Source organism: Pleurodeles waltl, chromosome 6, assembly GCF_031143425.1.
Source record: "Pleurodeles waltl isolate 20211129_DDA chromosome 6, aPleWal1.hap1.20221129, whole genome shotgun sequence".
NCBI classification, from domain to species: domain Eukaryota; kingdom Metazoa; phylum Chordata; class Amphibia; order Caudata; family Salamandridae; genus Pleurodeles; species Pleurodeles waltl.
The window spans coordinates 591,077,722-591,104,452 of NC_090445.1; the positions used below are offsets into that span (position 1 = coordinate 591,077,722).

Consider the following 26,731-nt stretch of genomic DNA (forward strand, 5'->3'; position numbering starts at 1 on the left):
TTGGGCCTATCGATGACAGTGCTTCAGCAAAAAACGACGCTGCTGCCTGCACTGTGACCTGGTGACACCACACATCGCACCGCCCTGCTTCACACCGTAGCCCTGGTCTTACCGACGCTGCTGGATGCCGTCACCGAGCCACTGCCTGCACGTGAGCTGTGGGCACCGCACGTCACATCGTACCACTTCGCACCGCAACCCCAACACCATCCACGCCAGCACTCCTGATTTCATCAGCCCAGAGTTCAATCTGCAACGTGTGTTACTTCAAGGGCCCGACAACCCCCGCACCGACCTCCAGAACTGACGCCAGCGATGCCGCTCTCCGGATCTCATCATGAGGATCACGATGCCCTGCATTTCCAAGGTATTGTTTGCAAGTGTTCCTGACACCGTAGCTGGACCGCGACTCCTCGGCCGGCCTGAACTGTTGGTTTTGTTGTTCACGATGCCGTGATAGCCCCAGGTGGAGCTATCGACTTCAAGGAACTGTATTTTTAAGTAATTCATGCAAAATTCATATCTTTATTATTGTGTGTTGGATTTTTCTTGTTTTTATCTTGTTTTCTATAGATAAATATTGGCTATTTTTCTAAAACTGGTGTGGGTCCTTTTGTAGTGTTTTCAAGGTGTGACTGTGTGTTAGGTGCAAATGGTTTACACATTGCTTCTGAGATAAGCCTGACTGCTCGTGCCAAGCTACCAAGGGGGTAAGCAAGGGTTATCTGAGCGGGTATCTCCCTTATCCAGACTAGAGTGGGGGTCCCTACTTGGACAGGGTGCAAAGTGACTGCCAACTAGAGACCCCATTTCTTACACTGAGCCTCCACAACTCGTTTCTGTTGGCTCTCATGTGTTTTCTCTTATCTGTATGCCTATAAGAAACGAGGCAAACCATTTAAAAAAAATGGCCCTCAAGCCCATCTGATGCGCCAGAGTAAAGAAAAGTTTACAATAGTCGGTTATGTTGGATGCTGCTGATAGGTGGATGAAGGCCTCTAAACATGTGCTGAAACCAGCCCTGAAACCACCAGATTGGTGATTCGAAAGGAGATTCCTGTTCTCTAAGATATCATTCAGCTAGGTTGAGGAGAGGCAACATTACACTACACACTTCCTGCAAAGTATCTTGCAGCAGTGAATATGTGTGTAAGCATTTCACTCGCTCATTAGAGGTAGGTGCTGCCTGAGCTCGAATGGTGTTGAGTAGACTAGGATGTCAATGGATTGTATTTACCTGGAGGTGAAAGGTAAGCTCACACCTATCAAATCATTAAAAACTTTACACAAAGATACTGGAACTATTTCCATTACTCACATAGACCAACACCTTTTGAATGCACCAACCAAGCACCTCTCACTTTGTTAATTTCTGTCACTAAGCTGAAATCCCTCTTAATATGCGGGAAGATACATGCAACTTTACAATGGCAACCCTCTGAGATCTCTGGATGGAAAGCTGCAGTCATACCCAAGGTTGCACTCTTGTTTCTGAAGCAAAATGCATGCATTGGCCATGATACACCACCAATGATATTTGAGAGAAAACTGGGCTGATTGCAGGAGCCCACTTACATTATGCCCCCATTTTTTGCTGGTGTTTCCTGACTCTGATGGTGCCCTTGGCACCACTAACCATTCCCAGGGCCTGTGCTCTGAGTAAAATGATTATGCATATTAGTCTAATTATAATTGGCTGTGTCAACCTACCTATAAGTCCGTAGTATATGGTAGGGTAGGTAGGTTTAGGGATCGCAGCATAGGTAGTGCACTCAGGGGTGCAGGGCTGAGGTGCCCATGGTCATTTTAAAGGTAGGCCTGCCTTGCTGGTTGCTTTTAATTTAGAGTTACATGCACATTCGACTTTGGAATTCAAAGTACTTCCAAAGTGTTAAACTACTTTTTTTTTTACATATACCTGTCACCCCTAAGGTGTTCCCTAAATGTCCCTAGGGCTGGGTGATATGTAACTATAAGCAGAGACCTTATGATAATTGTTTTATAAGCCCTGGTGAGGAAAAATAACCAAATTTGTTTTTCTCTCATTGTAGTGAATAGGCTCCATAGGCTAAAATGGGGAGACTTTATTTAAATTAATAAAGTCTAGCTAGATATGACAAGTTTGGTATCAAACTTATTGTTATAATGAATCCAGCAACTTGACATTGTGATTTTAATATAACTAGTTCAGGGAAAGAATTTTAGAGCTCTACCTGAAAGTTGCAAACTTCAGCTCTGTAGTGCCCATCTCAGATTAGCCAGCCTCTGGCAGCCTGGCCAGGCTGCCTTGATGAGGTGTGAAGTGGCCTGGTCTAAAGTCAAAGGAAGTGCCTGGGGAGGAGATCTGCCTCAGCAGATGGTGAAACAGGATGGGGGAGAACAGCCAAACCGGTCTTCCAATGAGGGAAGAACATTTGGAACAGCTCGGGACGTCCCCATTTCCTGCAAACCCAGACAGCCAGGTGCCCCCCTGATTAGATTAGAAGAGGGCTGGAGAAGGGTGTGTTGAGGGAACATTGCCACACCAGTGGGTGGACTCTGCCAGGCCTAACCTCCAAAATCCAGATTCTGCCATTTTGGATTTTTAAAGAATGTTGCTCCCTGGATTGATTTTTGCAACACTTCACAGGAAGTGGCCATCCAAGAGGGTGGTGGCCTTTCTGTGATTGGACAGTTGCCAACCCTGCTTTCCACCCCAGGAGCAAGGATAAATATGGCAGAGCTGCACCCACACCTCCGATCCTTGCAAGGAACAACGACATAAGAAGAGGTACTGCCCTGTTGGACCCCTGACTTGCATCAGGACACTGCACTCTGAAGGACTGCACCAACTGCACACTTGGGCTTCACAGGTAAAAGGACTTTGTCTGGCTTCAACTGGTTCAAACGGGGAGTCCCTGTTTGCTACAGGTGGAAAATAGCTAACCAGAGTCCCCTGCATCAGCTACTGAAGAAACTGACCAGCTGACCACTGTTGAGTGGTCATTTTGGAGTTTGAGCCAGGTGCATTCTAGTAGTTGGAGTCCTAGCCCTCAAGGAGCAACTCAGAGCTTCTTGAGCCTTGGGGTGAGCTGTGGACTCCTAAAGCACCTTTAAAGACCTTCTGGAAGAAGACCCAGAAGTTTGGAGAACTTTTGGAAAAAAGCTCCTTAAAGGGACTGCCCTGTCGTGGTGAGTCAAGCCGGCTTACCTCAACTGCGAGCTGGCCTGACTTACAGTTTCGTCCCTCTAAAAATCTCCGGAGCCCCCAGACTTCCAGAATTTCACTGGGGGCTCCTACAAAGGTGATCCGATGACATTGCATCTACATCGGCCTACTGTGGAGGGTTGGCCGCCATCGGAAGGAAAAAGTTGCAAAAAAGAGACAAAGTCCGAACATAAAACGTTGACCGGAACTTCCTGTGCAGCGTACCTGAGGAGGGCTCCAAAGACGTCAGATCAAGATTCAGCTTTGGCACGGATAAAGATTTCCGTCCTGAAAAATCATCTAAGTCCGAAGGTAGAATTCTTCACCGAGGCCTCCTGTGACATGTATCTGAAGAGGGTTCCAGGGAGGTCAGATCAGATTGGTGACTTTGCCCAGCTGAAGAAAATCTTCAAGAAAAAGACTAAGGGGTCATTTCGACCTCGGCGGTCTTTTCACAAGACCGCCGAGGGACCGCTGTGCTGAAGACTGCCATGTGGTGGCGGTTTTCCGCTCTGCCTTATGACTGTTGGCAGCCCTCCGTCCTTTTCCGGACGTAGAGCCGCCAGCAGCCATACTGGCGGGGAAGTGGAGGTTGCTCCATCTCCACCGCCACGTCAACAGAACACCGCCCACCGAATCACGTTCTGTGATTCGGCGTGGCAGTGTTCTGTTGACGGTGTGCTGGCGGCGGAGCAGCCCCCATGGATCCTGTCCCCTCCCGGAAGATCAACGGCAAAGTAAGTTGATCATCCGTTAGGGGAGGGGGGTGGGGGGTGTTGTGTGATGTGTGGGTGCATGGGGGTGTGAGTATGTAGAGGGGGGTGTGAGTGCGTGTATGCATGCGGGGATGTAGTGTGAATTAAAATGTGTGCGTGTCTGTCTGTATGTATGTCTGTATGGATGTGTGCGTGTATGTCTGAATGAGGGTGTGCGTGTGTGACTGTGTGTGTGTCTGTTGGCATGTTTGTTCGTGTGTGTGCGGGAATGTGTGTTGGTGGTGTCTGCATGCGTGTCGGGTGTGTGTCTGTGTTGTGATGTCGGGGGTAGGGGTGGGGAGGGGGGTCCTGCCACCTTTGGGTGTGCAGGGGGTGGGGGGTATCGGGGACGGACTCGTGGGAGGGGTGGGGGTGGCGGAGACCCCTATCAGTGCCAGGGAAGGAATTTCCTGGCACTGATAGTGCTTACCGCCATGGATTTCATGGCGGTTCCAAACCCCATGAAATCCATGGCAGTAAGGCGGGTCATGATACCGCCGGCGGTCTTGTGACGGCCGCCGGGCTGGAGACCCAAGTCTCCAGCCCAGCGGTCGTCTCCGCCATGGCGGTCTGATCGGAGAAGTGGCGGATGACCATGGCGGTAACCGCCATGGTCATAATTCCAATTTTTTACCGCCAGCCTGTTGGTGGTAAAACTGCCACTTCTCCGTCAACCGCCAGGGTCGTAATGACCCCCTAAGTCTGAAGGTAAACTTTTGACCACGGCCTCCCGTTTGTTGTAGCTGAGCAGGGCTCCATTTCGGTCGGCCTCAAACTTTGACTTTGGCCCAGTCTAGTGCGACCAGATGACCAGAGTGGCGCTTTTAGTTTCTATGAGCTACAGAACATTAACTCTTTAAAAATTCATATCTCCAGTTCCCCTTATCTGGTTTTAATTGTTTTGGTGTCATTTTAATGATAAAATTTAATGTATTTTTATAAATTGGTGTTGGATTTTTATTGGGTTTTGTGTTTTATTTATTTACTCTTTTGTGATTTTTAAATACTTTACATACCTGTCTCCTAAATTAAGCCTTGTTGCTCGTTGCCAAACTGCAAAGGGTTGAGCTGGGATTAATGTATTGAGACCTAACTGGACCTAGTGGGGGTTAGTGGCCTATTGGTAAGTGCAGGTACTTACCTGCCCTTACCATTAATCCACTTTCCAACAATATTTATTTGATAAGCTCCATAAATATAACAGACACACATGAATAACTTATATACAGGCATGTGAATTATGTACTATACGTAAACGTCATGCATATGTAGCACATATCTAGTGAAGTGTGTGCCGCTGCTTTGAGTGCAAAATAGACCCATGAATAGTAGCTGTGAACCGCTTCCTATGCTTGCATGTATGCATGTGCGATTTACACAACACAAATATAGCCAAAAGGCAGCAGAGAAATATTATCACATATTTATAGGGCCAATCAGTTCTCCGCTTGTTGTTAACGGGAGGAAGGCAGGGCAGCTGGAGTGAGTCATGCTCGTTGGTTGGTGCTGTACAAAATTAGTGGTTTAGTCGTGGGTCAGGGAAAGGGGAAGTGTAGTCGATCCCAGATCTTTTCAATTGGAATCATGTTATTCACAATTCACATGGTGTCACGGGAAGACCAGATGAGCAAGGCAGAGAGAGTGAGTCCGCGAGAAAGACAAGGGCAGCTTATGTGATAAACCCCTTTTCTGTCTCTTCCTGTCTCAGTTGGGCGTAGAATGAAGTAAGCTGTGCATAGAGGTCATTTCCGTTTTTTCTCCCTTCTGCCCATTTAGGGTCACTCTTAGAAGCTTCTGAAAAGTGCAATGTGTAATAGCGTCATGAGGCAATACTGTTACCACACAGCGCTATGCCTGCGTACATTTAAAATAAGGGCACGGTTGTCTGCATTTATTGACATGCTGCTTGCACCAGTATTTTGATGAAAGTAACATGTCATGGTATGTATATGCTGTGAGTCAGAATTAATCGCATTCCTTTAAATGAACAGGCATTGTAGAAATGCAGTTTGTGAGACAAACCACATATGGTTAATACAAACAACTGCAAATAAAAATTGCTTTGGTGTAATATTAAAAGTGGCATCAGTCAATACGCAATTTGAAACTTGAATGGTCATTGTTTAAGGACAGCTAGTACACAATGGTTGTGTTAATATCTTACATTTTAAGATGAGCACCTACGTTGCATGTTGTTTTTGTACGGCAACTTAGGCATTTCCTTATAGTGTCTTACACATCAAAGCATTTCTGGGAGCGTAGACTGAGGTTCTATGCTGCGGGAAGTTTCCTCGTTGCTGCTTTTAAGCGGTTTCCTTTATTTAGGTTGTGTTCCGGGGAGCAGCATTCATTCTGCGTGTGCTGTTTTTGAGTGTGTTTGGATGTGAGGCATGCGCAGGTCATGTCACTTGACCCCTGAGGCCAGATCCTGCGAGGTCACAGAGCGAGTTCATTGTAAAGCTGCTGTGTGACTGAAACGTCATGGAGTTGGAGTGTGACTGAGGAAGGAACAGGTCAGGCAGGTGAACTAATCTTCTGGAGACCTCACCCCTTGAGGTATCTAGCGCTCGCTTATGTTTTTGGTCAGTGCCTTGGTCCTATTATTTTATTTTCTTAATAATTGCTAATAGAGCATGGTGCTAACCATGGACACCATGAGGACTGTAACGTACCACATGTCCGTGGTCGGAAGTGGTACCATGGATGTGACGGATAGCTAAGACGAATGAATGAATAGGCCAAGAATGAACCCTGAGGGGTTGGGCAGTCACTTCAGGTTTTAGAATGTGAGACCCGCTGCACACTCGCCAACCTCCAAACATACGAGTGGATCTGTTTGGGATTGGGGTCGCTCTTACAGTTTCATGGGCACACCATAAAAAGTCTTTCTCATTCCTAAGCTGGATCAAGCATTGCACAACATTAACATCTTCTAACCTTGGCAGGATGTTCAGAGAGAGAGAGAAGAGTAAATATGGCATTCCTGTGAGAAGCTCAGAAGGCGGCTTGAAGGCAATCCAACACAGCTTTATCATTGGTTACTAAGAGATTAGAAGCAACCTAGAGGTCTGAATGCGTCTAAACAGTCAATATGATTAACTGAAATTTACGCTATGATTTCTTTATAAAGGCCAACCTTATCCCAGACCAAAAGGGATGAACGAAATGCTGTGGCATAAATATGGTTGCACGTCAGAATATTGTTGACAAAATTATCTCCTCACATAAATATTATGTCCTGAATACCATTTATAAAAATATTGCCACACTGAGTGTAGCTTTTCAGTGTTTAACTGTCATGGGGCGCTATTTTTGATACCTATATCTAGGGCACATTATTTTTATCAGGCAATCTTTAGACCATGATATTCTGGTGCCACACTCATGCATATGTACAGAGCAAGAAATCCTCCTCAGTCAGTATTTTGACAGAGCAGAAGGTATTAATCAGAAATTAATCTAACAGGGTTATGACTAATATAGCTCGCTACCCACTCACATGAATCCTACCAATTATCCCGTTTGCACTGCCTGGGAAACTGTAGTGCCCTCTTAAGAAAATTCATATAAAAAGCGGAGAACTATACACGGAAAACATTGAAAATTAAAGGGCTGGTCAACCAGCCATGGCACTGAAGCACACTCAGTTTAGGTGGGAGGAAGCACAGTGGAAGGCTAATGAAAATGAAACTCAGAAAGGTCACTGGTGGAAAAGGCCCTCTATGCATCTATATGAATGTATATGTATTTCTATACGGAAAAATATACTACGAAGTATTTGATTACTTTTTTTATCACAACACCCTGGCAGACAGCTAAGTATGTCATGCCTTCTGAAGAGATTACAGTAAGACTTATTGCAGTGCAAATCTTCTACTTTTAGGGTTTGTCAAAGGGGGTAATCAATATCTAAACCCTTCCCAACAAAAGTAATCTGTGATATTTCTTCTAACAAAATATCTGACTGCAGGATGTAACACAGTGTACAAATAATCCATTCTGTAATACCTTTTGGCTTTAACATATGTGTTACATAGTAAATAAATCAGCCCTTCTACTTTTGTTATAACTTTTCATAATATACTGATCAGACCTAGAGTACCTGAAATATGTTTTCCTAGTGAACCATCAGGCCTATAACTGATATCATTGGCTTGCCTCCATAACCAGCTCAGGCCTATTGTATTGAGTTGAACCTTTCCCACAAGACATTCATCAGAAATACACTCATAAAATTACAAAAGTATACAAAGTCACTGTTAACAAAGTAAAACAATATTCTTCCTCAAAGGAAGTTAACCCTAAATTGTACTCAAGTATATGTGGTTCAAAATCAAAAGATGCTGTACTCCAATTTATTTCCTCCAATCCAGTGTATTACATTTCATTATTACACATCATTATACTTTGAATCTTCACAAACTACAAACAGACAACATGTGTTTCCAAGTGAAAACCTCTTTTTCGGGGCATTCCACTATGTAGTCATTATTATAAGCAAGATTAGCCCATCTGTTTTGTTTTCAATAGAAAAGAACAAAACTCCTTTGTTCCGTATCATTGGGTCCTGACTTCTTACAGCTCTCAGTAAGGGCTCTGTAAGGGGGGCATAACATGTCAAGACCTCCTGATATGGAACACAGGGGGTTTTGGTGTATTCATAATAAAGATATTGAATTATGGAGTCTGGCATAACGTTTCCCAATTAACTGATAAGCCCTGTAGCCTTTGCCACTGGTGAGACACCACAGCTAACACAGGCCTACATAAGTACACATAAACTGGCAATCATCATGCATACATTTATAACATTTCAAACTTGTAGAAAAATACACTTTGAAAAACAATATACAGAACCCCCTCTCTATAGGTCCTAATGAGAATCATCATAGGGAACACCTCTAAGGTTTGTTAGAGTGGATGGCCAACAACAAAGTAACCTTGTCTACTACAGTAATCTGTGAGATTATTTGTAACAAAATATATTGTAGCATAATGTGATAGCAACTCATTGTTAAAGGCCGATTGGCTTTAACACATTTTTTCACAATAGATAAATCTAGGCCTATTGCCTTTGTCATAACTTTTCATACTTTTAGGTCATATCTATGGCTTTAGGCATAACTCTTTCAACGCACTATTCAAGCCCATAGTTTGTCACCATAACCAAGTCAGTCCTACTGTTTTGTGTACAAACTTTTCTACAAGGCAGCCATCAGTCACTCAGTCATAAAATTACAAAGGTATATAAAAGTACAGTTCGCTAGGCAAACGTATACCTCTCCTAAGATGGTTGATGATGCTCCAGGACCATCTTCTTGCTTCTCTTCTTTCAACAGTCCTTTTTAGGCGTACTGAGAGGGTAAAGGGGAGTTAAAATTAGCACTTCCAATTAATTTACAATGTAATCTATTTGGCCACACATTAAGTCCAGGATGCGGAGGATAAAGTTCAATGATTTATTACAAATTGAGAGCCAGTCTGATATAAATGAATCTCAATAACATCCTGTATAAGTACAAATTGACCAAAAGTGAAGTAAAGCCTCAAATGAAATTGAATCTTATGAGCATAAGGCATACAAGAATTTCAGTTGAAGCAATACAAAAGATAAGAAATAAAATATGATGATGAGTATACACGCTGCAATCCTCCTGCTTAATCATTGGAGAAACTATGTTAACTTAAATACCCTGCACTAAACTAATGGAAATCCTAGCTGATTCTTGTGAATACAGGAATTATTAGGAATATGGAAAAGTGTCGGCACTGCAGAAACCTCAGTAGATATTCTGGTAAAGAGGTGATGTATAGCTTGAAGTCACACAAAGGAATAGGAGTAGAGAGGTCTGCCCCCTTCAAGTCTCTAAAATACTTGCTCACATCAAGGGTCAAAGGGAATCTGCTCCCCACTTACTAGGGGGCATACCAATTAAACCAAAGGAATCCTCAAGTAGTCCACATCATCAACACCACTCATTTTCCATTGTCTTTGCACAATTGAATCTGGCAACTTCCATTGCACCTGGACAGTCTTGGATGTCTCTTGGGGCTGCACACACAAACAGGAGTTCTTACTTTTCAGTTCGTTAGCACTCTTTTGTCCTTGCCAAAGTATCCTCCCATACCCCACTATCTTTCACACACAACATGTCTTTTATTAACTGTGGACTTGCATGAATACACCTGCAAAAGAAAGAATATTCCAATGCAAGCAAAACTCCACATTGAAGTTTAATACAAGAAATCAAACATTTCAGACCTTCGGTTAAGCTAACTTAATATGGCATTAGATGCACATTTCGAATAGATGATTATAAGTGCATCTTGCAATTATAAACAAATACATGACATAATTGAAACAGGATTATATGTGGTTACATTTGTATACCATTGTCAACCTACATGAATATAAACATGCATAAGTACTTCAATTCAACATTTTGAAATCACACATTAGAGCACAAATGTGTATGAACTTCTGATCTCTACAGTGGACACACCTTCAATAACATGATTTAGGTGCTCCACTTTACATTAGTAACATTGAGAAACACATATATGTTTTGTCATTTATATTATTATGTGACTTCTGTGACGCACGATGGTACAACCAAAATTCTGTGTTACCACGGTTTACCAAGGATTCTTACTGAACAACCCTTCTATATCCACAATCTGTTTTAGGAGGTAACCAACATCAAAACTCTTGCTTGCTACGGTAATCTGTCTTATTCCATGTAAGAAAAATCCTTCTCTGCAGGTTTTCATACAAAGTTATAGCAATTTACCCTTAAATGGACTGATGTTAATAAATTCTTTTCATGATAACTGCTTTAGGACTGCTGCCTTTAATGTACCATTTCATAATAAACACATCAGGCTTATACGTGGGCATCAAGTTACCAAAATGTCAGGGGTAGCGAAAGTGACATTACATAATCACCCTATGACCCACTGACATCACAGAGCGTGACATCATATGATCTTTGACACTAGATCCTTCCAGAGAGTGATGTCACATGGCCCAAATCCTGATGACATCACAATAACTGACACTGCTGAAGTTAAAAGACTTTTAAGCACACAAATAAATAGTAATGTGCTACTAACACAGATAAACCTCCATTTTATAAACCACGTGCATTCTAAATAGGGTGGTGACATGATAGCAGCAGTACACAGTTCTCTTTTTTATTGCATAAAAATTATGTTTTGTTGAGAGAGGAAAACATAGTGCCATTAAAAACACAGAATAGCAATAGGAACCCACATTATTTATACCTCATGCTGTCACGATTTAATGGCTTCCCTAGTGTGTATTTCAAGCATACATTGTAATGGTAAAATACAGAAAGATGGAAAATAAACAAATAATGTTTTGTCCACCTGTATTTCTTAATGTAAATCATACATTGAACATGAACTATGTTACTGGCAAAAATTATTCTTTAACATTGTTAATACATTTGATTAGCTTCACTTGTAAGGCATTATCTATCACTCACTAGGTGACATTTTTATTGAAAGACATCATTTACCATGTGTTCACAATAATGAAAGTTGGAAACACTTTGTTTAAAAATGTGTATTTTTTAAATTGCATTTTTTTGTATTCAGAAGACTTTATATTGCACTGTTGCATGCATTTGTTTTATAGATCTTAGGGGGTCATTCTGACCCTGGCGGTCCATGACCGCCATGGCGGAGGGCGGCGGAAGCACCGCCAACACGCTGGCGGTGCTTCCTGGGCGATTCTGACGGTCAGAAAAGGGGAGCCGGCGGTTTCCCGCCGGATTCCCGCTGGCCCAGGGTATCCGCCATGGCGGCGCTGCTTGCAGCACCGCCATGGGGATTCCGACCGCCTTCCCGCCAGCCTGTTTCTGGCGGTGTCCACCGCCAGAACCAGGATGGCGGGAACGGGTGCCGTGGGGCCCCCTAACAGGGCCCCACAAAGATTTTCACTGTCTGCTTTGCAGACGGTGAAAATCGCGACGGGTGCCACTGCACCCGTCGCACCCCTGCAACTCCGCCGGCTCCATTCCGAGCCGGCTTCATGGTTGAAGGGGCTTTCCCGCTGGGCCGGCCGGCGGTCTTCTGGCGGTCGCCCGCCGGCCCCGCGAGAAAGCCAGAATGGCCGCCGCGGTCTTTTGGCGGGAACCGCTTGGCGGGCGGCGACCGCCGACCGCCGCGGTCAGAATGACCGCCTTAGTGTTTAATGCTTGACATCTCAATCACAGCCGCAGAACGTAAACAGTGCACAGCACTGCCCTGGTTACATTTTGTTCTTGACATCGCCTTTGCCAACATCATAGAACAGTGCACAGAGTGGCAGATACAACTATACATTAACTTCATTGAGAGTGAGCTAGCCCTTGACAGCATCCACAGAGGCATACCACAGCAGATATGTCTCCTCATGAAGAGAGTCCATGATAATACTTGAATGATAGTTTTACCTTCAAGGTGGGAGATAGTGAGTATAGCTTTGAAGTCAAGAACAGTGTGAGACAGAAATGTGTGATGTTAGCATTGCTCCTCATCCTAGTTATCGACTGGGTGATATATGATACACACTGAAGAACAAGCCAGAAGCATCAGTGGATCTTAAAGTCTACACTGGAGGACTTTGACTATGAAAATGACCTAGTCTTGCTCTCTCTAACACACGAGCATATGCAGTAAAAGATGTCTTGCCTCAACATCTATGCACAGGACATGGACCTGAAGATCAACACAAAGTAATTAGAAGTCATGCCACCCAACATCCCTAACACCTCATCACTCAAAGTAGATGGAAACAACCTAGCCATGACTGAAGAGTTAATATACCTAGGCAGTACTATCAGACATGATGGAGGGGAGCAGCCTGAACAAGAACAGGAATGCCTTGAGGATGCTGAACAATATTAGGAGGTAATCTCAGTACAGCACCAACTACAAACTGATGTGTTACCAGAGCTGTGCTCTGTCAACATTCTACTATGGATCAGAATGTTAGCAGATTATGAAAAGCAACATCACCAAATTGTCAGCCTTCCACACCAGTAACTTGAGAAGAATATTTTGGATTTTCTGCCTGCAAACCATCTCCAACCAGGAACTGCTCACCAAATGCAAGGGAGCACGGACAGCATCATTATGAGAAAAAGATGGAAATGGATAGGGCACACCATCAGAAGAGAACAACACTTCATCATAAGAACAGCTCCCCATTGGAACCCGGAAAACAGACGGAAGAGAAGCAGGCAAAAGAACACCTGGAGGCGAGCAGTCAAAACAGAAATTAAGATCCTGAACCACAGCTTGGGCACCATAAAGAAACGTGCTCAGACAGAAGTGGAGGTCCTTTGTTGCTGCACACATGGCAGTCAACATAACTGGCAGTAAGTTAATATGTAAGGTGCCACCACTCAGGCCAAGGGTCACAAAGGCAGCGCCAGTGGTCACATGTGGCAAGCTAGGGGTTGCAGCTGCGATGCCTGGGAACCCCCAAATTACATAACTAGGCTTATAGCTATGATTATTGGCTTACCACCATAACAAATCAAATGCGGATGTATTGAGTATAAGCTTTGCCAGAAGTTAAAAAGTGCAATACTAGCACACTTTTTAGTGGACGCACACATCTTCCACCAAATCAAATCCTAAAATCAGGGAACAAACATGTGGTTGAAGCCTCAGCTCCCTAATACTCTAAAAGCTATTTTTTGTTGATAACATAATGTCTGGTGAGAGTGGCGCTGTCAGACCTGACCATAAAAGGATGTGTGGTTTCACCTAATGAGCACATAATATGTAGGGGTAGGCAGAGGTCACGAAATACTACTCTGTGGAATTCCATGGAGTTGACTAAAAACTCTGTGGAATTCCACTGAGTTGCACGTGCGCGGAGTGCCCCCTGCCCTACCACCTTGGCCTGAATGCGCCCGATGTCAGTAGCGATATGCAGGGTCGGGTGGCAGGTCCCTGCTTAGTGCTTCCGAGATCGGGTGCAAGTCTCCACACCTGCACATTTAACTTCACTAACTGCCTTCCTTCACAAACTTGCTACACAAGGCCAAGCACACCCCCTGTCCTGCACCAGGCCAAGTACAACCCCTGTCTTGCACCAGCCTTGCAATTGCTTCCTCTGCAAGTGCACACAGACTCAGACCGCCTTTTCAATAGGGCCCAGCACTAGCAGCAGCTAACCAGCTCACCACCACTAGCCAGTTTTTTTTTTCTCACAAAGTGCCTTGCCTTGCTTGCCACCTGGCTCTTACGCACTCTCTCAGGCCACACACATCTCTATCTTGCAGGGGCTGATGGACTACCAGTCAGCAGCTGATGCTCCCCAGTCTCCAGCTCTCCCTGCTGGCCTCAGCACCGCACCCCACAACACCACTTCCTTTTCCAGGGAATCTGGGAGACCGGTTCTGTTCAAGTGGAGCTGTGACTGCACAATTCTTTTTTTCCAATCACAGACCTCCCTCATATGCAAATACTGTCATTGCCCAGTGCCAGCCCCCTTGTGCACATAGAAGTCAAAGCAAAACAAGGCTTGTCTTACTTTGGTGATGCTCCAGCCAATGCTCAGTAGGGTCACCGTTGCCTGCGGCCTGGCTGTTTGCCTCCCTCTGACTCCTGCTCCCGGGCTGCTGAGGACAGTGAAAGAAGGGAGGCCTGAATCCAAAGCTGGCGCCAGTGCAGCCCCTCAGCAGCAGCTTGCAGCAGCTCCACACCAACCGGCAGAATAAAGTGCATCTCAGTTATGGGCCACACAGCGCAAGCGCAGATTGTATGCACTTGAGCTGTGTGGCCCATAACTGGGTTGTACAGTAGTTATGGGCCATACAGCACAAGTGCAGATAATCTGCGCTTGCACTGTGTGTCCCATAACAGACTAGTGCAGTGAGCTTCGCTCTGTGTCGGGGCCAGCAGAGTTTTTGGCCAAACTCCAATGTCCAAGCTGATTGCGGAGTGCCAAAAACTCTGTTAACTCCACCAGTGGAGCAGAGCTCGCCTCCCGCCCTTAATAATATGTAATGAATTCTGTAAAATTATTTTTAAAAGGTTTAAAAAAAAGAGAATACAATACTGGTATACAAACTCCTCTCTTTATGTCTACTTTTCGGTCTTGAAGTTATTTGGTGGGGGGTTCGTTGTCTGTCCACTGAAATCCAGACAATATGGAGACACTAAAAGCTTTGGACCAGGCGAACTGTGAGTGAACTAGAAAGTCTTTCATTTTTAGCACAGAAATATATATCTCCAATTGTCAGTTTCACTCCCAATCTCTCGGTTTGGTGGTCTTGTCGCTGATCATTTCTTTGTGAGGAAGCTGGACCCCCCTTGTATGTCCAGCTCAGTGCCACCTGGGAGTGGAAGTGTAGGTTGCTCGGTATCAATAAAACTTCAATCAACCAGCATAGTCAAGGCCTCGACAGAGTGTTGAAATGTTGTTTATGATTCTTTTTGTTGTTTCTCAGAGTGAATATGTTGCTTTGGAAGCCAGTGACAATAACCTACTTGTATTCTCCCCACAGATTCCTCAGATCAGCTATGCCTCGACCGCACCTGACCTGAGTGACAACAGCCGCTACGACTTCTTCTCCCGTGTGGTGCCTTCTGACACCTTCCAGGCGCAGGCGATGGTGGACATTGTGAAGGCCCTGAAGTGGAATTATGTCTCCACCTTAGCCTCTGAGGGCAGCTACGGGGAGAGCGGAGTGGAGGCCTTCATCCAGAAATCCCGCGAGGATGGTGAGTCAGTTCTGGTGGGGAGGAGGTGTGACGCCCAGGGAATCCAGTCAATGCGTAGATTGAGGGGGAATGTGAACTGAGACTACAGCATGATAGAAAAAGGATGTGCAAGTGGTTCATGGACAGGAAGTAGAGGGAGTACACAGCGGAAATATTAAAGCAATTAAGGCTCATCGATTGGTGGAGGTTAAACAATTGAGCAAATGCTAGTGGTAGAAAGGTAGGTGACTAGTCAAAGTCTTAGTAGGTTGATGCACATAACTGGGAAACTGGTCAGTCAATACGCTGCACAGGTACCTATACAGGAAACATCAATCCATTGAAACACATCAATGTCTCTTTTATGATGCATTAGAGTTGCAAATAATATTTGTTTTGTTTTGCTCTACGACCTATTAGACTTGCAAAATAGAGACATTAATACCATGTTTAATTTAATTCAAAGCTGATGAATGGCATGTTAACTTCCATTTTCTTCTGTTTCTCAAACTCTGGGTAGTATAATTAGTAGTATAATTGCGGTGACCTAGGGCATGTCAAACGTAAAGAAGCTCTTAGTGGATTTTTGGCTGAAATAAATAAAAAAAGAGAACGATGGCTCATAAATAAACTATTAAAAAATATCACATTCATTGGATCGTATCTCATTAGAATTACTTAAAAATGTAAAAAAGTCTGCAAAGTCATACACTCTGAAGTTAGACATAGTTTTAAACTCAAGAGTAATACCCTTTTCGTGCTGAAATATTTCCAAGTACCATAACTTCCTGGGTTGCGTATGAGTCTGTTAAGTGCCAGGGCTATACAAATATAAATACATACATTGAAATAGACGAACTCATTGATTGACACAGGGCAGTGGACACTGTTCTGGGGAACTTTGCAATATTGGTCTTGTCCCGCAAAAGAATCTAATTTGTGCTGTCACTGCCACCCAAGTAGCTACCATGCTGCTGGATAGATCAGAGTTACCTCAGAAAAGTATATTTGGTGCATCCCTAGCCAACAGGGGCTTGGCATGTGTGGGAAACATTCACATCTGACGTATCTGCATGATAAAAATCACAAATCTTGTTGATGTAGTGTAGATCAAATATGGGCCTGCAGGAGAACTGTGGCCCCCCCACGGTTTTTTAAGTTCTGCCTTTCATAGTGAGCATACAAATGACCGTATGCCACCCGGCTTGTTCCATCTGCATCTGTCCCAGAGGCTGGATTTTGCTCACTGGTAGAGGTTTCCTTACAGGCATAAGTAAATATTGTAGGCCCCCTGCCTCTTGTCCAAAGCTTTGAGCTAGCAAGAGCTAAAACTTCCAGTCTACCCTGGTTTCCAAGACACTGCAGTTTTTTCAGTTAAAGCCCTCGCCTACGCTCCCACATCATCCTATAAAAACGCTGCATTAATTTCTGAAGGTGTGTCACAATTTCTCACTTTTAACTGTTACTCGACTCACAGCGTGGTCTCCTCCCCCCTTGCCTGGAGCCATTTCCTTTTGTGTCACGTGACATACATTTTTCGCTCACTCACATATGAATATTGGGCCTGAGTGAAGCCTGGTGGAAGTCACGTTTAGGAAGCCTTGTGGCTACGGAGAGCTCAGTGAGCGCCTGGGCGGCTAGGCCTTTTTTTGAATGGCACTAGGTGAGCGCATGGGGGATGTGCTTTTCTCTGAAAGGCACTCAGGGAGTGTCTGACTTAGTAGGACTGTTTTTGAGTACAGCACTGACAGCACATTTGCAGATAGGTTTAGTGAGTATGTGGGTGGGCAGGAATGCTTGTAAAAAGCACATAGTGAGCCCAGGAGCAGGCAGATTTAGCAAGTGAATGGACTTTGCGCAGCCTGTGCGCCTGCAAGTTGGAATGGTTATGAACACCAGTCAGTAGTTGAATTAGTATTCGGTGAGCGCTGTGGTGAATAGGCTTGTCCATGAAAGGCACTCAGTGAGTGCGTGAGTGTGTAGGCCTGTTTCTGAATGGAGCTCTTACAGCACATTTGCAGATAGGCTGTGTGATTGCATGAGTGGATAGGAATATTTGTGAACAGTACGCAGTAAGTGCAAGGGTTGGGCCACTTTGTAAGTGCATGGGTGGTCAGGCATATTTTAAAATGGAGTTGAGCAAGTGCTTGGGTGAGTAGATCTAATTTTGGTTATGGCTCACTGAGTGCATGGGTGGGTAGCCTTGTTTTTGAACAGAGTTCATTTAGTGCTTGGGTGGGTAGATCTGTTTTTGACCAGGGCTCATTGAGTACATGGGTGGGTAGACCTCTTTTTTAACATGGCTCATTGAGTGCATGGGTGGGTAGATGTGTTTTTTAACATGGCTCATTGAGGGCTTGGGTGAGTAGACCTGTTTTTTAACATGGCTCATTGAGTGCTTGGGTGGGTAGACCTGTTTTTTAACATGGCTCATTGAGTGCATGGGTGGGTAGACCTGTTTTTAACATGGCTCATTGAGAGCATGGGTGGTAGACCTGTTTTTAACATGGCTCATTGAGGGCTTGGGTGAGTAGACCTGTTTTTTAACATGGCTCATTGAGTTCTTGGGTGGGTAGACCTGTTTTTAACATGGCTCCTTGAGTGCATGGGTGGGTAGATCTGTTTTTGAACATGGCTCATTGAGTGCTTGGGTGGGATAGGCCTGTTTTTTAACATGGCTTATTGAGTGCATGAGTGGGTAGGCCTGTTTTGGAATACGGCTGATTGAGCTCATGGATAGGAAGGCATATTGTTGAATATTTCTCATTGAGTACATGGGTGGGTATGCCTGTTTTTTAATAGGTCTCATTGAGGGAATGGGTGGGCAGACCTGTTTTTGAATATGTCTCATTGAACTCATGGGTGGGAAGGCCTGTTTTCGAATATTTTTCATTGAGTGCCTGGGCGGATAGGCCTGTATTTGAATATGCCTCGAGCGCATGGATGAGTGGGTAGGCCTGCTTTTGACTAGGCCTGTTTGAGTGCATGGGTAGAGAGGCCTGTTTTTGAAAATGTCTCATTGAGTGCATGGGTGGGTAGGCCTGTTTTTGAATAGGTCTCATTGATGGAATGGGTGGGGAGACCTGTTTTTGAATATGTCTCATTGAACCCATGGGTGGGAAGGCCTGTTATTGAATATTTCTCATTGAGTGCATCGTCGGAGAGGCCTGTATTTGAATATGTCTTGAGTGCATGGATGAGTGGGTAAGTCTCTTTTTAACTAGGTCTCATTGAGTGCATGGGTGGGCAGATCTGTTTTTGAATATGTCTCATTGAGTGCATGGGTGGGTAGGTCTGTTTTTGAATAGGTCTCATTGAGGGAATGGGTGGGGAGACCTGTTTTTGAATATGTCTCATTGAACTGGGTGGGAAGGCCTGTTTTTAAATATTTTCATTGAGTGCATGGGCCGATAGGCTTGTATTTGAATATGTCTTGAGCGCATGGATGAGTGGGTAGGCCTGTTTTTGACTAGATCTCTTTGAGTGCGTGGGTGGGAAGGCCTGTTTTTGAATATGTCTCATTGAGTGCATGGGCCGAGAGGCCTGTATTTGAATATGTCTCGAGTGTATGGATGAGTGGGTAGGCCTGGTTTTGACTAAATCTCTTTGAGTGCGTGGGTGGGAGACCTGTTTTTGAATATGTCTCATTGAGTGCATGGGTGGGTAGGCCTGTTTTTTAATAGGTCTCATTGAGGGAATGGGTGGGCAGACCTGTTTTTGAATATGTCTCATTGAACTGGGTGGGAAGGCCTGTTTAAAATATTTTCATTGAGTGCATGGGCCGATAGGCTTGTATTTGAATATGTCTTGAGCGCATGGATGAGTGGGTAGGCTTGTTTTTGACCAGATCTCTTTGAGTGCGTGGGTGGGAAGGCCTGTTTTTTAATATTTTCATTGAGTGCATGGGCCGATAGGCCTGTATTTGAATATGTCTCGAGCGCATGGATGAGTGGGTAGGCCTGTTTTTGACTAGATCTCTCTGAGTGCATGGTTGGGAGACCTGTTTTTGAAAATGTCTCATTGAGTGCATGGGTGGGTAGGCCTGTTTTTTAATAGGTCTCATTGAGGGAATGGGTGGGTAGACCTGTTTTTGAATATGTTTCATTGAGTGCATGGATTGGTAAGCCTGTTTTGTTTTAAATGTAGCTCTAAGAGCACAATGGTAGGCAGACTTTAGGTAGAATGTTTGTGAACACAGTTCAGTTGTATGTGTGGAAAAGACTGTTTTTGAATGGTGCCCTAGAAGCACTTTTGCAGGTAAGCTTAGTGAGTGTCATGAACAGGTGGGCCTACTTCAATACTTTACTACGAATGTTCTGATGAGCGTTCAGTGGAGGCCGGGGAGAGAGCCCTGTTTTTTAATGAAGCTGGTTGCATGTGTGGTAGATCAGGCCTTGATTACCCATTGCATGTGTTGTAGACCTATTATTGAATGAATGTTGCCAAGTGCATTTCACAGAACCCCTCAGAGGAGAGGCTTGTCGCGGGACAGCCCTGTTGGTGAGTGCCGATCGCAGAGCACCTCAGCTGAGAGGCCTGTTGTTGAGTGCAGTTCACAGAGCACCTCAGCTGAGAGACCTGTTGCTGAGTGAAGTTCGCAGAGCACCTCAGCTGAGAGACCTGTTGCTGAGTGCAGTTCGCAGAGCACCTCAGCTGAGAGGCCTGTTGTTGAGTGCAGTTCACAGAGCACCTCAGCTGAGAGACATGTTGGTGAGTGCAGTTCGCAGAGCACCTCAACTGAGAGGCCTGTTGTTGAGTGCAGTTCGCAGAGCATCTCAGCTGAGAGCCCTGTTGGTGAGTGCAGTTCACAGAGCACCTCAGCTGAGAGGCCTGTTGTTGAGTGCAGTTCGCAGAGCACCTCAGCTGAGAGCCCTGTTGGTGAGTGCAGTTCGCAGAGCACCTCAGCTGAGAGGGCTGTTGCTGAGTGCAGTTCGCAGAGCACCTCAGCTGAGAGGCCTGTTGTTGAGTGCAGTTCGCAGAGAGGCCTGTTGGTGAGTGCAGTTCGCAGAGCACCTCCGCTGAGAGGCCTGTTGGTGAGTGTAGTTCGCAGAGCACCTCAGCTAAAAGGCCTGTTGGTGAGTGCAGTTCGCAGAGCACCTCAGCTGAGAGGCCTGTTGCTGAGTGCAGTTCGCAGAGCACCTCAGCTGAGAGGCCTGTTGGTGAGTGCAGTTCGCAGAGCACCTCAGCTGAGAGGCCTGTTGGTGAGTGCAGTTCGCAGAGCACCTCAGGTGAGAGGCCTGTTGTTGAGTGCAGTTCGCAGAGTCGCGGACTCCCTTAGTGATAGGCGTGTTGCTGAGTAGTTTGCACACACATGGCACCTGTTCCACAAGTGAGCCCCTCCCTGCGCATTATCCAGCAGTTCAGGACAGGCTTTGAACCCTCCGCGCGCCCACAGCTAACGAAGTTTGATGCGTTAAGCATCTTCATTTTGAGTGTAAATGCGGAAAACAAATCTGCTGCAAGAACCCGGGGAGAGGGAGCCGTCGGCCCCTGGCAACCCCTCGAAGCTCCAAATTGAAATCTGTTGTGTGTGAGCATCGACGCAGCGCTCCGACTAATCCTTCTGAAAGATTAAAGATGTGGCTGGCCGTATTCTCCATCGATTCATTTCGCAGCATATAAATCAGGCCTCCGCCAGCTGCCAGCGTGCCCTCGGCGCGCGAGCGGGAAGGCAAGAAAATGACTCTGGGTAGAAGATGGACCTGCGACAAAATGCCTTTTACAGCTCCAGTAAAGCCTGCCGCCCCCTCCATCCATCCACCCGCGTGCCCCGCTACGTGACCCTCCATATTTCTGCATGCCACTGTGCTCCAGTGGAGAGGAGAGCATTACTGCCGAGTAATCTGTGGTATGAGGAAGCACTTGCATGACGGATACATGCGTCAGTGGTTCACCTGGCTGGATACGCCACCCACAAAAGGGAGGGAGGGTACAGAAAATGACGCATGCACAACCGTGTATTGCAGTCTGGTCAAAACACAACCTCATAGTGAAGTAAATTTGAATTCATCTCTGGCCAGGGTTATGGGTCAATTGGAAAGGACTACGATTTCCAGTTAGGGCTGTTGATAGGACTGAAGTTGGATTTAATGCTGGAACTGGTGTTTGACCTAGGGTTAAGGCCTTGATTAGGGATTTGGCATATACTAAAAATAAAGTTTCCAAAGTTCCTTTGTCATTCACGTTTCTTATTTAAATGGCATGGTGCACCACACAGAGGGCAATGTGATAATGCTCACTAGCGTAGAGCTTCAGCAAAGGGCAAGTGCTCTCCCATTGCCCAGTGTGTAAAAAGGCATAGCTCCGGCATCAACTCAGACGCTTCGTGCCGTTTTATATAGTAATATTGTGCATGAAGATTGCTGGTGCGTAGCCTGCGGGGCCATGAGTTATGACATGTCAGTAGAGGCACAGGATCAATCAGCCTCACTTGGCACTGCCCTCAGGCCACAAATCTGGCAGCTGTGCAGCCTTGGCGTATTGGAAAAGGCACAGCACTGACCAACCTTCATCGGCCCATCACTAAAGGCTTCTCTGATCATTGCCCGGTTTGGCCTCGAGGGTTATCTATAGACAGCCTGTTTCCATCTCTGAGAAACAGCTGAATATATGGTATTTGCAGTATCCTTTCTGATTGTTGAGCTTGGTAAAGATACCATATTACCCAACTGTCAGTCATCTTCAGATACTAGATCACTGACAGAATATTGAGGACAAAAATGTTGTATGGACAGAATATCATGTTAAAAATATCCTGGATCAAAGTATAAAGAAGGTAAGTCCAAATCAGGTAAGTATAGATTTACTATTCTTAACTCCATATATACGTACCTTGAAAATATACCTATATTGTCAAGATACATACATGTGGAATTAACTATAGTAAAACTTCCCATACCCATAGAAACTCACCTTCACAATCCTAATTCCCTTTATATTCTTGAGGTGATATTTTGTTCCCACAACATTTTGGACACAATACTTTGTCCAAACATCTTATGCTATACATGCCCTTTTAGTGTCTCAAAGCTGCAAACTTTGCTGAAGCTCAAAATAGACAAGACAGAGTTACTGATTTTACGACACAAAAGCTCCCAATGGGACTTATCTTGGTGGCTCTCAGAACTTGAACCTTCCTTCTACCCCAACTGACCACACTAGGTACCTAGGCATCATTCTGGGCAACAAGCTAACCAAGACAACTAAGGTCAACTCCATCTCCTCCTTCTACTTCTTCTTCCTCGGCATTTGTAAGATGTTCAAATGGCTATCCTAAAGCTCCAGACGAACCATCACCCAGTCCTTCATGTTTAGCCTACCGGACTACAGCTATGCTCTCTACACAGAGATCACAGCTCACCTCCTCCGACAACAGACCATACAGAACTCTGCAGCCAGACTCTTCCTGGATCTTCCCTGATGAGCTGACTTCATCCCCACCCCACCTCAAGGAACTCCACTGGCTCCCTGTACAGAAAATATGCTAATTCAAGCTTCTGACCTATGCATACAAGGTCCTACACAACTGCTGACCTGCCTACTTCAACCAGCACCTGAACTTCCATCAGCCCACCAGACACCTTCGCTCCACGTCCTTTGTCTAACCCTCACCTCCGCATCTGACGTAGCAGATGCCGAGGGCACTCCTTCTCCTACCTTGCAGTAAAGAAGTGGAACGAGCTACCGTTTCATGTACGAACCTCCTCATCTCTTCGAGAGTTCCAAAAGTCCCTGAAAACTTGGTTATTCGCCTAATCAGCTGGACCCTGCAGCGCTGGGATACCCTCACAGGTCTACAAATTGGTTGATTGGTTGATTGAAATAAAACTTGTGAATGTCAATTTTATCTGAATTCACAACAACAACACTACCTTCTATCTTAACATAAAATGCAGTGTCTGCCTCTCCTGGTAGCATAAACGTCTACTTTGACTGCTAATGATACTAATAAAACATTAATTATAATTAATCATAATAATAATAATAATAATAATAATGTCACAGATTTATTTCAAGCATATTTGAAGTTCTTGCAGCTGAAATTGTCAGGTGTCACTACACCCAAATTTTTTTACAAAGCAAGATTTGTGGCAGTAGACGTCAGCAGAGGTAGCTTGGCTAATATCTTGCCATTAGTGCTGTTTCCACACAGCACTGAAGCTTAGACGTAGACTTGCCTTGCGTGTGATCTACAAGACATGACCTTGCCTGGGGTGTGTAGCCTGACTGGCACACAGGACATACAAGAAACTCACCACTCATCTTAAGATGAAAGGATGGAGAGAGCGACTGAGTGAGAGTGAGCTCCACCTAAAGGGCTTAGAAATAAAAAGGAGGAGTATGTGAAGTTTACAAAGTTTCCAGCCTCTTGGCCGTTGACGAGTTTACCAATGCTCAGGGGCATATTCAGTGATGCTAAATATCCAATAATCAGTCGGTGGCTCTGGAATGGAAAAAATGCCCGTCGTTTACCAGAAATTCACTCCACAAGTTGAATGAATGTTGCATCTTGACCCTTAAGTGAGGAAACACTTTTGTGAAGGCCTGTCATTGGCTCCCCTAGAGGGCAAAGGATTTCTCCCTGAAAAGGGAACCACTGAGAAAATTGTACACCCCTGACTCGGAGTGCTAGAACAGCTAATCATGGACCCCTTTGAAAAGGTATGCAGAACATACCATATGTATCTGACGTGAGTAGCTGAGGTTTCAACCAGATTTCCCTTGAAAAAAGTGATTCAAGGAACAATCTATTCGTTCTAGATGGAGTGCCAAAATGGCCACGCAGATTCCCCTTGAGAAGAGATGTATGAAAAGGTGACATTCTAGTGATTCTACTACTTTAGAAGTTTTAGGCATCAGATTTAGTTAATATGATCTTGCTATGTAAAATGGTTATTAAATACACAATTACTGCCATTTCAACAGTCGTATGTTCTGTATTTCTGTCCTACTTAGCGTGCTCTGCTGTTTTAGGCTAGGTTTCTGCTCTTACAATACCTAAAATAAAACGGACAAAACATAATTTTCCTAAGGGTCTTAGAGGTCACGGAAGGACCGATTGATGTCTCTTTCTGGGAGAACTGGTGGGACAGACCACTGATCTCAAGGGAGCTGCAATAATAAATTGCAATTCAATTCTAGCGCGGTAGTGAGAGTGAAAGGATTAATGGAAGGTTCCATCAATTTTCTTTTCAGTGTTGGGGGGGGGGGGAGTTAATAGAAACGTCAATAAAGGGCTCACGGATATATTTTAGGGCACAAAGACGAGGCTGCAGTGTACTCGTAATCAAAGCTGCAGACGTGACATCCCCACGGGATTTAAGCTGAAAATCTGGTAATGAAGATCTATGTTTATCCCAGGTTAGCAAAGCGCATGCGCATCTATAATGGCAAAAGACGTTTGCAGATTGTGTGTATGATGTAAAATATGCAATGAAGACAGTGAATATGCTCCAATGAACTCGAGTGGATGCTTCGAAACCCATCAACGTGCTGATATTATTGAACTGGGCCTAGACTGTTTGTGGGAAGTGCTACCGCGAGTGCACAGTTTTTGACATAATGATAATAATATATGTGCTAATCTGTTTCCCCAGATTGAAAGTTGCTTCTCCTGCATCTTCCCATTCCACCATGACTTAAGTCACTATCTCCCTTTTGGTAATGTCTGCCTTAGCTCCACAAGTGCGCCATCTCAACAGCTTCCCTATTGGCTGAGCATTGTGTCAAAGTAGCAGAGACTTTAAAGGCAGCCATCTTGAATTCTTGTTCTGTGTTACAACAGAATGGTCTTTGTAATAGAGGCGGCTCCAATTTGAGGTGGGGAGAGCAAGGTTTGTGGCCCACCAAAGGGATGGCATTGCCTTCCACCCCAGGCGGCAGCCAAGGCCCAAATTCCATTTGGAAGACCTGCGTTGCTGCCGGGAAGGGGCGGAGGGAGACCAATTCTCTTTCTAATTTCTTACCCTCCCCCACGCCCCCCCACTGGAGCCAGCCCTGCTCTGTAATATATAGCACACTGCATGACCTTATAACATATCGTTCATGAGGTACATTTTAATTCCTTTCTAGCAACAAAATGAAACATACTATTTGCAATGACCTATTCCTCGTCTCTGGACATATAATGATAGTAATGCTTTCCAATGTAGCTTTAAATCAGAGACTGATAGATCGTCTCTTCAGCGTCCGAGTTCCTCCCCCAAGTTAATGACTACACTTGCATTTCGTAGGCATTTCTCTTATTATTAGGAAGGCTTCATATGTTACAGTTAGTGGAAAAAAGAATTTGCCCATTGAGAAGAGGCCAGTTTACCTTATTTTGCCCCGAGTCTAAGTCATCCTTTTAGGATTACAGTGCAGCACAACAGCCCGTGGCATTAATGCATGTGCTGCTTAGCTTAGATTTCTGAGCATCTTCAGTAGGTTACAAATTCCATTCTGGGCAGCTGGGTTTTGCTTTTCGTCCTTCTGAAGTGGATACACTGAGTTGGGAAAGGATACAGCCCATTACAACATTCCAGGAAGACCTTGGTTTTCAATCTAAATAGTCCGAAAGTATTATTATAAGTAAAATCAATCCAAGCACAGTAGAAATCCTAGGCTATGTAAAAAAATCAGAGTTGAGAAGGCATCTTTCCGAATGAGATCTCCTGGATTCTGTTGTGCGGTAATAGAAGGAGCTGAAGAACCAAGATAGAAATGGGGGAGGACTTCCACTGACTGGTGAGCAGTCAAGGCTGGCTCACGGAGTGGAAAAGAGGTGCAGCAGCGCGTGGCAGGAGGGGGACAAAGACGCAAAACAGAAAAAAAAAAAAAAAAACCTTATCTGACTACCGGCTTCCGCACCACTGTTCTGGCTCCAGTGCAGGCACAGGCTTCCAGCCTGCCCTGCAGCCAATCCGAACCCTGCTCTCATGCTGCTGGCAACATGAAGGCAGCATGAAAGCAGCATTAGGATTGGCTGGAGCGCCCTGGCTTGGAGCTCCCAGGTGTACTGGGAGCCTCTGCCTGCTCTCTCCAACCTGGCAACACAGTGCCCGGTTGGAGAGAGCACAGTGCGCAT

General features: G+C 45.0%; 1 protein-coding gene across 1 annotated transcript in view; it reads left to right on the forward strand.

Annotated features, from left to right (window-relative positions):
• GRM4 (glutamate metabotropic receptor 4) overlaps positions 1–26,731 on the forward strand; it is a 970,099-nt gene that overhangs the window by 378,382 nt on the left and 564,986 nt on the right. The window contains exon 3 of the mRNA XM_069238851.1: positions 15,471–15,687. Within this exon, the coding sequence (XP_069094952.1) occupies positions 15,471–15,687 (217 nt within the window). The remainder of the gene's footprint in view (positions 1–15,470; positions 15,688–26,731) is intronic.